The sequence below is a fragment of the Paramormyrops kingsleyae genome, chromosome 23, assembly GCF_048594095.1.
Source record: "Paramormyrops kingsleyae isolate MSU_618 chromosome 23, PKINGS_0.4, whole genome shotgun sequence".
NCBI lineage: Eukaryota > Metazoa > Chordata > Actinopteri > Osteoglossiformes > Mormyridae > Paramormyrops > Paramormyrops kingsleyae.
Window position 1 is genome coordinate 10361733 of NC_132819.1, and position 13181 is coordinate 10374913.

Consider the following 13181-nt stretch of genomic DNA (forward strand, 5'->3'; position numbering starts at 1 on the left):
GTTATGTAAGTGTGTTTTCCTTCCACCCACGTCTACTTAAAGTCTTCGACAAATTAGCGATCACCTACCTTAAACAAAGATATGTGAAATTAATGGAAGATCTAATGGTGGAAGCACCACACCTGTTTTTGGCCCATATGAAACACAAGTTGCCAGGCACATTCTCAACTGGCTGACAGCTGTTTTATCATAGAACATGACCTTGGCATATCTTATGATTCGTTTTAATGGCTTTTCTGTGTAGCCTCATGTGCAGATTTGTGGAACCTCCCTTGTGTGACCAATTGAATTCAGGTTCTGGTTTATTTCGGTTTTAGAACATTTCATCCATCTGTAGAGAGTATCCAGGGGTAAATTTCAAATTTAATATTTAAAAAAACTAGATTCTCAGAGACTTTTATTGGTCCAATACGAATATTTTAGTGCTTAAAATAATTTGTAATTCTCAAGACTGGTAGCAATACACTAGATCAATAAAGACTGAACACAGTCACATGAAAAATAATTTTTTTGAGAACAACCCCATGATTTAAAATGTCGGAAGAAGAAACGGTTAGGAAGTCTCAGTCTCAGTAATATAATTTTACTCTGGAAAGGCAACACTCCTCTACATTTACATTTATGTAGCTCAGTCAGACCATTGAAAGCAACTACATAACAATTATACAGGAAGTATTATGGCTATGACTGAGCACCATAAGTTACATTACAGTGGTGGATCAATCAGATGTCATTACAATGAAAATCTTCTCTCCACCCCCAAACAGCAGAGTGCAGCTTATCAGCATGCTGTGGGGTGGACCACATGTAGGTCACGTGATCCACCCCACACCCTGGGCAAAGCGTGCCAACTTTGTGCTGATTGGTCCAAGATTAGAAGCTCAGAAGAATTTAAGGCCGGCTGTCCAGACCCATATCATGCCAAATGGCCAACTCAGGTAAGTGGCTTCTGACTGTTTTGCGCATTAAGTAAGTTCCTTACTTTTTTGCTCTTTTATCAGTTGTAGGAAGGTGAAGAAAATCAGTAGTCTGAAGCATATAGAGTAATTTGCAGAAATCTTAACCCACCAAAGAAATTGTTTAAAGTTATTTAAGCAGGTAGATATAATACATTTGTTAAAAATACCATAATTTGACATTAACATATGCAGCATATGCAAATGAGAGAAACACAATTCGCAGGAACAAGAATTTCTTATGTTCAAAGAGTTTCTGGTATCATGTTGGATGGCTGGAAGGGCACCACTGAAGTCCCCAAATCTCTCCTCAGGGTCACACATTATTTATACTTATATCACCTGCACTTTAAATACAAAGTTCTGTCATCATATGCACTTGTACAGTTTTTAACCTGAAGTTTATTGCCTATATTAGTACTTCTGTATTTATACATGTATGTATACATTTTTAGTTATTGTAACTTTTCAGTTTATTGTAAGATTTTTAACTGTTGACTTATTCTTAATTCAATTTTTGATTTCATTTGCACAGTCTAAGGGACGTTCAGGGTACATTTCACTACACGTTATACTTGTATAACTAAGATCCACTTGTATAATCTTGTATCCCCAGCCATTCCACATCTTTTAAAATTTTCACAACCAACTCACTTAATTAGTTAAATAAGATAAGTTAGATAGGATTACCCGAACATAACATGCTAGTGGTTGAGTCAACAAATATGCAACTTTCAGACTTTGAAAATTTGACAGGCATAAAATCAGTTTTGCACCAACAGAAAGAAAATTTAAACACCATTTTGCCATCTTAAGACTTTTGCTCGCTACTGTATATGTAATTAAGTGACTGAAAGTAGTCTTTCTTTGACGCAAGGTTTTGCATTATTCTACATCTGTCCATATTAGCTGCACCTTCTGTGTTGTTGTACTAAATGATGCCCTAAACATAAGTGTGACCTGGGGCTATTTTTTGTTAATCTGGAAGACTGACTATGCTGTATGATTTCAGCCATGGGGATCAGAGGGCTGCTCTCATGCTGTGCAGCGCTGCTGCTGTGTGGTAAGTACTGAAGGACAGTGACTTTTCATCAAAATCATATTTATTAGTATTATGGTTATTAACATCAAATGTACAGACATCACTGCTGTTTTCACAATTATCTTATAACCAGTCACAGTAACCTGAATGTGAAAGAGGCGCCCAGCAAATGCAGCACACCAGCAATTCAACGACGTAGCAAAACAAATCAATATCACAGAAAAACACAAGTGCTTAACAGTAGCTTAGTCATCCCCAAAACTCCCATGCTGTGCTTCTTAGTCAGTACACAACATTTACATCCACGAGAAGACTTTCGTATTTCTTTAACGTTTGTGTAGATGTGTCTGGGTAGCATAAGTGTAAAATCTAAATGATAGCAATGTACCCAGTAAATTGGGAATTAATCAGACGTCCGAAATTTATTTCATGATAACGTGGCTTAAAAATAATCTAATTACCCTTGATTCAATCAAATAATTGTTGACTTCAATCAGGTTTAAATAGAAAAACAATCATTATTAAATAGTTGTGTATTATTAAATAACTAATATCCATGAAAAGCTGCTGAATAGACCAGGGCATCCAAAAGAGGAGCAAATTAGGGCTGTCAATATCGATTATATTAATAAACGAGGAAAATACAGATTAATCTGATGATTCACCTGAGGAGTAATCGTTTAATATAATATAATGTAATATAATATAATATAATATAATATTAAGCTGCAAGTTTTTGGACAGTGGAGGGAAACCGGGGGACCTGCCGAAAATCAACACACACACAGAGCGAACAAGCAAACTCCACACACACACACAGCGGCGCTGTGCCACCCTGACAGGCCGGTACGACGCGCAGTGTTAATATCTGACAGGCCATTGCATTTTCATCTACTTTTAATGTGAAGTGCTTCCACGCAAATGATGTTTCCTTAATTTGGATCCTCAAACCCTGTGCGCCGCCATCCTTCGGCCATGTTGAAGAGTAATCTAGAAGGAAAATTTTAATCGCGTTTTTAAATAATCAAGTTCAATCGAGCAAATGTGACAGCGCTAGTGTAAATCCGTTCCAACCCGTCTTTCATGTTCGTAGGGTTCTGCTCTGCGAGACGCGTCGAACCCGTGTCGAAAGCTGGTGCCTGTTGGGCTATGGGTGACCCACACTATCGTACCTTCGATGGACAATACTTCAACTTCATGGGGAACTGCACCTACATTATGGCCAAGAACTGCCATGTTGATGATGACCACCCCAGCTTTCAAGTGGAGACCAAGAATGAAAACCGTTTTGGGCTGCAGGTCACCTCAGTGGGTGCTGTCACCATCAAAATCTATGATGATGTCATATCCATTGTAAGCGGAGAGTTTGGGCTTGTCAGGGTAAGCAAACATGATTTATACTATGATTCTAAAATGTGTCACAAAATATGATTTTGTCAGTATGATTTCCTTTTTATGTGTGCAGTGATATTCTGATGAGTTTTGGCTTTAAGCCATAAAAGGTACTATTAATCTGAATGTTAGATCTTAATCTGAATGCAGAGAAATAACACATTTAATAGTTATATATATATATATATCTTACCTCTTATTATACAAATTGACAGATGCGTTATTTACACAGTGATTAATTTTTGTAGATTGATGACGAGATCTGGAGTCTCCCAGTCAGTTTGGAGAAGGGCACCAGCAGGGCCAACATGTACCAGAGTGGTATGTCTGTAATCCTAGAGGCAGACTTTGGCTTGACGGTTCAGTATGACTGGGAGGAGTACATCTTGATTACTGTGAATGACAGCTATGCCGGCAAAGTGTGCGGTCTTTGTGGGGACTTCAACGGCAACCAAGATGATGACCTCACCACTCCAAGTGGCACTGAAGCTGGCAGCATAGTGGCTCTGGGCAAGAGCTGGAAGGTTCCAGGGGGAGCAGGTGATGCTTCCTGCCAAGATGAGTGCTCAGCTCAGTGTGAGAACTGCAAGAGCAGCGGGATCAAAAAATGGGAGGCAGAGGTCTTCTGTGAAGTTCTTACAAAGATCATGGATGGGCCCTTCAGAAGCTGCAAAGCCATCATTGAGCCCAAGTTCTACAAAGAGATGTGTCTTTATGACTTCTGCATGGGCAAGGGAGTGAAGAAGTACCTGTGCAGCACCCTGCAGGTGTACACCGACACCTGCCAGCGAGCTGGAATCAAGGTTTTCAACTGGAGGGGACTGGCTGGCTGCCGTAAGTAACCTGTAAAATGTATGTATATAATACAGGGGCATACAGTATACAGGTCTCTGAAGTAGGAGTACACAGCTGCATAAAGCACTCAACTAGTATCAGGCAGTATTCTGTTGCCATGGAAATCTTTTTTATTCTCAGGATCTGAAATGATTCCTCTCCAATTCATCTACAATCCGATCATTGTAAAGTAAGAGAGGCTGAGTATGTTCCTTTTGTTTTGTGTTTGTTCTTCTCAGCTGAGCCCAAGTGCCCGGAGAACAGTCACTACGAGCTGTGTGGAAACCCCTGCCCTGCTACATGTGGAGAACCCAGTTTGTCCTCCTTGTGCAAGGGTGACTGTGTGGAGACCTGTGCTTGCAATGCAGGTTATGTACGGAGTGGGAACAAGTGTGTGCTTCCCTCCGAGTGTGGCTGCTGGTATAAGGATCGCTACGTACAAGCAGGAACCACCTTCTGGGGAGATGGCAGCTGCAACAACCAATGCACTTGCAATGCTGGTGGAAATATCACATGTAAGGAAACCAGCTGCCAGAATGGGGAACAGTGTCAGGTTGTTAATGGAATCAGAGACTGCTATCCAAGTTCTTATGCTACTTGCATGACTTATGGTGACCCCAACTACATTACCTTTGATGGGGAGCAATACAACTTCCGGGGCAGCTGTGTGTATCAGATGGCCAGTGTTTGCTCCAAAAGTGTCAATCTGGAGCCCTTTGATGTCCTGGTGCAGAATGACGTCAATGGCAACTTGTTTGGCACCAATATCAAATTGATAGAAGTTAAAGTGTACGGCCAAACCATCATTATCAGCAGCGAGTACCCAGGTCTGGTGACGGTGAGTGCATTTAATTAAAACTACTTAAACGTAACCATTCAATTAAGACTAATTTGTTTTCTTAATTTATAAAAAAACATCAAATGAGATATAAATAAATCAGCATGGTATGATTCTTTTATGACTTAATACATTCCCAGTTTTTTTCTCTATACAGATGACCCGTAGCATCTGCATAGAAATTATTGACAATTGTTAATAAAACGTATGAATTTTAAAAGTAAGCAAGATAGTGTCCCGTGCTGAATTATCATTTTTAAATGTTAATTTTGTGTCATTCCCAATTGCATTTCAGATAAATGGCGAGCTCTCCTTCCTTCCTGTAATACTGCTTGACAAGGTGTTGATATACATAAGCGGCTTCTCTGCTACGATCCAAACTGACTTTGGAGTAATAATATCATATGACTGGAGCAGTTTGGCTGCCGTCACTGTTCCTAAGACCTATGAGGGTGCAATGTGCGGGATGTGTGGGAACTACAACAGCAACCCCAAGGATGATATGCAGATGAGTGATGGAAAGATTGCGACAACTGGGCAGGAGATGGGTCAGAGCTGGCGTGTGGCAGAAACCCCTGGCTGTGTCCAAGGCTGCAACGGTCCCTGTCCTAGCTGTAGTTTTTTCCAGAAGATCTGGTATGAGAGCGACCGTTACTGTGGCCTCCTGAAAGATGACCATGGGCCACTCAGTAGCTGTTTCTCCAAGGTAGACCCAACTGAATTCTATCAGAGCTGCATGAATGATGTCTGCCTCAACAAGGGTGAAGGCAGAGCACAGTGCTCAGTCCTGGCTGCTTATGTTGCCTTGTGTCAGAAGAATGGAGTCCAAGTGTCTGAATGGCGATCTAGAAGTTTCTGTGGTGAGTGTCAGCCAGTTTTCATAGTTTTGCACGCAGAAATCATCCTCAGCTGTAGTCTTTGAGTGGCCTGCATATGCAAGAAATTACTCCACTGGGGGTTTAAATTATGAAGCATGATTTGATCTATGGATCATTTGTGAACCTTGCATCCATTACATAAAACAGTCTATGTGTTTTGCTTCCAGATAAACAATGTCCTGCCAACAGTCAGTACAGCCTTTGTGCCAGTGGCTGTCCAGCTACCTGTGGAAACTTGTCCCCTCCTGTTGGCTGTGACACTTCATGTCAAGAATCATGTGTCTGTGACAAAGGCTTCATCCTGAGTGGAAACAAGTGTGTCCCCTTTAACAAGTGTGGCTGTATGTTCAATGGCATGTATTACCATCTGGGGCAAACATTCAGCCCCAATGCAACATGCGATGTGGAGTGTAAATGCACAGATGATGGACGTGTAAGGGAGCATAAGTTCTGGCATTTAATCATTTAGCCACTTGAACTCTTCTGAGGTCTTCTAAACCTGATATCTGCTTCTCAGGTGCTGTGTTCGAAACTCTCCTGTGCTGCCCATGAAAAGTGTGAGATAAGAAACGGCGTTAGAGGTTGCTACCCCTTCGGAAATGGCATCTGCTCCATTTATGGAGACCCTCACTACAATACATTTGACAACACCACCTACGATTTCCAAGGCACATGCACCTACGTGGCTGCCAAAGCCTGCCACATAGAAGGATCCCACCTGACTCCCTTCACAGTTGTGGTGGAGAATGAGAGATGGTATCCTCAATCCAGCCAAAAGGTTTCAGTCGCCAAGCTTGTGGCTCTAGAGGTCTATGGAAACACTCTGATTCTGCGGAGGAACCAAATTGGATTCATTATGGTTAGTGACAGAAAATTACCATGCTCTTGACTATCGCACTAATATCTGAATAATCATACATTTATTTGGGTAATTATGTAAAAATTAATTCAATATGTAAAATTAATAAAACCTAATACTGCAGCTATTGTACAGCCATATAATGACTATCAGACTGGGAAAAAACAGCCATCTTGACTAATCTGACCTCTTTGTCCTTAGATAAATGGTCTTATTACCAACCTTCCAGTGAACATAAATGATGGCCAAATACAGGTTTATCAGGAAGGTAATTTTTATGTGATCAAAACAGACTTTGGACTCACCATCAAGTACGACCTTGTGTATCACGTTATCATCACTGTTCCATCTAATTATGAGGGAAAGACCTGTGGTCTCTGCGGCAATTTCAATTATAACGCAAACGACGACTTCCAGCTGCCTGATGGCAAAACCACCAAAGACCTGTTAACCTTTGGGTTAGCGTGGAAAGTGAGTGTGTCTGGAGTGGTTTGTGATGATGGCTGCAGTGGGGACATATGCCCAAACTGTGACGAAAAGAAGAAGGCTCGCTTCCAAGGGGAATGTGAAATCCTCATAAATCCCGAAGGCCCCTTTTCCTACTGCCAAAAAATTATTGACCCCAACTCCTACTTCAGAGACTGTGTCTATGATACCTGCATGTCAGATGGTGACAACAAAATGCTCTGCCACAGCATCGCTGCCTATGTGGCTGACTGTCAGAACATTGGAATAGAAATCAAAAACTGGAGGACACCAACATTCTGTCGTAAGTATTTGGGGGATTCTTGAATTTAATTTACTGTAATACGTTTTCTGTTACAAGTATATTAAAGAAAGTCACATTGAAAAAAAGATACTGCCATTTGTTTGCTAAGGAAAATAACCTTTTGCATTAAATTCTGAATACAACTCTAGAAAAGACTTGTCTTTTGTTTGAACTTGCTAAAATAACATCAGGGCTATTATCTGAAAACTTTGTCTTTCTCGTCCAGCGTTACCTTGCCCTGCCAACACCCACTATGAGGTCTGTCAAGGCACCTGCTCCAGTCCTTGTCCTGGCCTTTCTCACATGATAAAATGCACAGCCAGCTGTAATGAGGGATGTGCATGCAACTCTGGATACTTCTTCAATGGAACTGGTTGTGTCACTTTGGACCAGTGCAGTTGTTATGCAGATGGGCTCACTTACAAGGTAATGAGAAAAGCATTAAGTGTCTGAGTGAAGTCCTTTGCTGAGCTCTCTCCTGCAGCTCTAACGGAGAGACAAAAGATTAATACCTAATACAAATAGTAAAGTCGTTACCCTGTAACTGTATTGCATGGCAAAGTGCTTTCGTCTATTTTTATTCTAGATTGGGGAATCTGTAATATCAGAGGACTGTCGAAAGACCTGCACATGCCAGGCATCTGGAGCAGTCGTGTGCAAGTTAGCAGAGTGCAAAGCAGATGAAACGTGCCAGATCCGGAATGGCAAACGAGGCTGCTACAAGAACCAGTGTCTGTTGAAGTCCGGTGGCGATTTTACACTCTTCAATGGAATTAGTGGGGACATCACCATCAAGGGGTCCTACAACATTCTGGAGTTATGTGACCAGACCGTGTTGACTGAATGGTTCCGCGTGGTTGCAGACGTGCAGATGTGCGGTCAGGCTGGTGACGCCAGCGTTGTTGCCGTTCACACATTCTTTGAGGATATGCTCATTACCATTAACAATCATCATGACGTCTGGGTAAGCTGCACGTAAAGGGTCTTCCTCTGGCTTCCTGTTTTCTTGAATCTGCTGCATTCAGGGATTAATTAAATCCTCCATGATAGGATATAACCAATGAATCTTCCCATATTTATACAATTTCTTCTTCTTTTTGGTCACCAGTTGAATGGAAGGCCGTTGTCTCTGCCTGCCGTCCTGAAAAATGAGATTTCAGTTACAGTCTCTGACCAAACAGTCATCATGAAAAACAAGTCGGGCCTGATTGTGTCCTACAGTCTGTCCCTGGATCTCGGCGTCACTGTCAGCGATGAGCTGTCTGACAAGGTGTGCGGTGCTTGTGGGAAAGTTAATAGCACCATCAGAAAGTCTGGTGGCATTCAGACTGACCTGGATTCCTGGAGGGCACCTGACTTTCCCACATGGTGAGCCATGAGTCTATATTTTATCTGCTATTCAATCATTTCAGGTCAATAACAATGGAAGATTTTGTTCATTGTTCTTCTGTCCAATTAACATTAACAGCTTAGTTTAATTTTATTGATATTATGAGCTACTTATAAGCAGCAAAATCAAAAATGTGTGATACACATAAATATGCAACTCACTATGATTTTGTACTGGATAAGCAGTTATTAAATCCCAATGGATGGATGAATAGATAAATATGTGATTGGTCTCGTCTAGCAATGTCACAATAATTTAAGTCACAGCAAAGAAAGAAAAACTATGCTGACACTAAGAAAAATCTTCCCTCTCTTTCAGCTTGGTGTAAAACCCCAGAATTGCAGGAAAACTTCATATAGAGCAGATGATTTCAACAAATTGCATTTCACAAGGCTGAATAAACTTTTACAACAGGATCAATATTCAATCCTATTTTACTCCAACCTTCTTTTCTTTTAAAACTTGTGTTTCAAAATAAGATTATAAAATTTCAAATTAAGAAAATAAAGCTGTTTCAATAAAGCTGAATTGCAGATGTTTCATTTTACAGGAGATCATTTGTAAATAAATAGACATAGATCCAAACAGGCTCTTGGTCATTCGCTTCATCTGTGTCATTGCATTGGGTTACGTCTAACCTTTCACAAACATTGTATTAGTCACAGAAACATTTCACAGTAAATATATCTGAGCCGTTATGAAAAAAACTGTTTAGCTGGATGGACAATATGCCAGTCCCTCATTTCATATTATTGTTGATACAATAAAACTGCAAGTAAAGCTAGTCTGCAAGAGGACATGCAGTATGCAGCTAGAATACCTATACTGTACTGCACTGCACTTGCATGTGTGTGGGCTACGCTTGGACGTCAGTGAGAACAGTGATTACAGGCCTCTTTACATAAGGATGAATTATGCATAACATTTATATTAAAATATCGTTGTCGCCTTTACTGTCTGCCATTGACAGATAATACCTTTAGCTATACATGCAGCAACACATTGAGATGTAATTGGGGTAGCAATCGACAAGCTCAGTTACAACTAAATGGCTTTCAAATTAAATTACGTGAGACATGGCAGATGCTCCTTTAAGCCTCCTTTTTAAACAACATCGTTTTTCAGATAGATTTAGAATATTTTTAAATGGACATGTGATTCAACCCTTCAAATATCCCTGTCACCGTCAAAGACAGTACAGTCAAACCTCCCGTATCCGGGCAGAGTGGGACCGAGGGGTGTCCGTAAGTAAGAGATGCCCGTCACTTAGAAATACATTACAGTATACAACGTACATGTACACGTGTACACATACAAACTGCATGATATTTATGAGGTGCAAGGCTTATAATAGGATGTTATTTCAGCCTGAGCTAGCGAATCATCCCGTTTTATTCTTGCAGCGGTCATCCAGTTTTTAACCAGCATCAAGTGAGACGGATGATTTTTTCTTTATTCTTCCAAATATCACCTACCGTAGACTTAGCCACTCCAAAATGGTCTGCAACAACTCTGATTTTCCTTTTCGTATCTCTGTAATGATATCGAGCTTCTTTTGGCAAGAGGGTCTAGCTGCAGACGCCTGTAGAGTGGAGCTCCACCGGAAATACATCACCTCCACAGGAAACACGTGATCTTTAAGGATGTAAAGTGGAGCTCTGGTTAGGTTTAGGGTTAGGGTTAAGGTTAAGGTTAAGGTTAGGGTTTATTCGCTGTGACACAGAGTTGAGGCCACGTGTTTCCTGTGGAGGTGACGTATTTCCGGTGGAGCTCCACTCTACAGGAGTCTGCAGCTGGACCCTTCTCTCTTTTGGAGGGACATGACACTACGCTTCCTTTTTGAAGCCATGGATTTTGTGCAGTTTTACGCGCCGCTGTAAATTCATCTCCGCCCACAGCCTTGTCCTCTAGCTCGCTCTCCATTCGAAGTTCGCTCCGCCTCCACGTGCAGACTCCACCCACAGCCTCGTCCTCTAGCTCGCTCTCCATTCGACGTTCGCTCCACCTCCACGTGCAGACTCCACCCACAGCCTCGTCCTCTAGCTCGCTCTCCATTCGACGTTCGCTCCGCCTCCACGTGCAGACTCCGCCCACAGCCTCGTCCTCTAGCTCGCTCTTCATTCGACGTTCGCTCCGCCTCCACGTGCAGACTCCGCCCACAGCCTCGTCCTTTAGCTCGCTCTCCATTCGACGTTCGCTCCGCCTCCACGTGCAGACTCCGCCCACAGCCTCGTCCTCTAGCTCGCTCTCCATTCGACGTTCGCTCCGCCTCCACGTGCAGACTCCGCCCACAACTCTCTGTATGCTGAATTCGTCACTTCCGTCTTCCGAAGTGAGAAGTCCACCCCAAGACATCTCGGGAGCTCTGCTCACTTATCGATCATTGTTGTTGGTTTGCTTTTCTTTGATGGATATTACTGTGTATGATTTGTTTGGTTTATTGGGATTTCTGATTTTCGCTTTGCCCTTGTCTGTACATTTGCTTCGGTTTAATTGCTATTTGGTTTCGATCTAACGTTTGGTTAACGTCAGACTTTGATGCTTTGATCTCTTTGTATGCTCTGTGTGTGTGTCGCGTGCATGGGGAGTGACTGCCATTTTTGTTTTGCGAGCTTATGTGGTATGCTGTTGTTTGGATAATGGATACGGAAGCTGGGTTTTGTTTACTGTTTTCGCTATAGTCACTACAAGAAGTGCATGTCAGTTGGCTTCATCAAGATCCTGCCAAATGAATTTGCTCCACCAAACTGGATGAGAGAGAAAATATAAGAGCCTAATCAGTTCGGCCATATAGAATCCAACATCTGCCTGATCGAGGCTGCAAACATTTTTGTCAAACAATAATATTACATAATATCAACAATTTCACAAGCTCTTTACAAAATAGAGCTCTACAGTGCAGAGCCAAGCGGGCCATGACAATGACCCCAAAGACACTGTAAAAGGAACAGTGAATATATAGTTAGACATTGAAAGTCGTGGTATTTTAAATGGCACCGGCTGATAAAGGTTACAGTTTCTCTCTATTGCTTTGATGCTGCAATCAACTCAAACTCCACATTTTCAAATGAGTTACACAGGCCTAAACAGTGGCACTCATGGTCAAAGTGGCACGTTTTGTTTGCAAAAGGCTCTAACCGTGCCAAAACATTTAAAATATGAAACAAAAGCAAAGTTTGCCTTCAAACACCACAACTTGCAAATAAGTGTATGAGCTCTTCCAATCAATCATTACACAATGGACAACAAAATTCAAAATACAACGCTCAGTGTACCATTGCTTGTCATTGTAGCCTATTACATAGCTGTCATGCCAGTGCCATCTGTTATCTTTCTACATACAGTAGGCTGTGTTCTTGCAAAGAACTGGATCCAGAATCAGAAATGCTTTGATGCAAATTTTATTGATTCCATGACATTCTTTGTTTTCAAACTGTGGCCAAAACCTGAAATACTGTAAATATTACAGAAAATACATGTAAACCAAAATAACATCTATCAGATGCTAAGAAAATAAAAATAAAATCTATTACAATAAAGTATAAATAAAAAGAAATAGCCACTATTGATACTCAGTCTCTTCTGCCTTGACGATGGGGCCACCTGGCTTCATCCACATCACATTCAATATCCTCTCTTGCACCCAGTGAAAAACCTTGATATACACCTTGATTTATAGGTGCACAGACTGATTGCTGATTGAAGAGTTGTGCAAACAAGTTTCACACAGGTACATTGGATATTCATAATTATGCAAGTACTTTCTATCAGCTTTTAATAGATGTTTTCCTTTTGTTCAACACAGTGAATCCAATGGAGTTTGGGATCTTTCAATGAGATCTGTGGTGACTGTTTTGACAAAGGGTGTGAAAAATGTGTGAAACAAATGAAAAAGTGTTAAGGCATTTGAAAGAGAAGACTTCTCCTGTGCTAAGAATGTGATGATGAAGATCAAGTGAATCCCAGTTTCACTGAGCGTGTCTTAGCAAATGAGAAAAACTGTAAAATAAAATCTATTACAATAAAGTATAAAAATCTATTACAGTATAAGAAATAGCCACTATTGATACTCAGTCTCTTCTGTCTTGACGATGGGGCCACATGGCTTCATCCACATCACATTCAATATCCTCTCTTGCACCCAGTGAAAAACCTTGATATACGCCTTGATTTATAGGTGTACAGACTGATTGCTGATTGCAGATTTGTGTGAAGGAGTGTCA

The 13181-nt window shown here is 41.2% G+C and overlaps 2 protein-coding genes across 2 annotated transcripts; both read left to right on the forward strand.

Moving 5' to 3' along the window:
* The first annotated feature begins 805 nt into the window (after positions 1-805).
* Positions 806-4232, forward strand: LOC111839735 (alpha-tectorin-like). Its single transcript, XM_023803955.2, has 4 exons — positions 806-938; positions 1969-2019; positions 3092-3378; positions 3639-4232. The coding sequence occupies exons 1-4, from the start codon at positions 926-928 to the stop codon at positions 4230-4232; spliced, it is 945 nt and encodes a 314-aa protein (XP_023659723.2). The 5' UTR covers positions 806-925.
* A 593-nt stretch (positions 4233-4825) lies between these two features.
* Positions 4826-9426, forward strand: LOC111839736 (IgGFc-binding protein-like). The gene is made up of 9 exons (XM_023803956.2): positions 4826-5062; positions 5358-5922; positions 6108-6373; positions 6458-6799; positions 7001-7568; positions 7795-7994; positions 8155-8532; positions 8677-8936; positions 9277-9426. The coding sequence occupies exons 1-9, from the start codon at positions 4826-4828 to the stop codon at positions 9284-9286; spliced, it is 2826 nt and encodes a 941-aa protein (XP_023659724.2). The 3' UTR covers positions 9287-9426.
* Positions 9427-13181: the final 3755 nt, after the last annotated feature.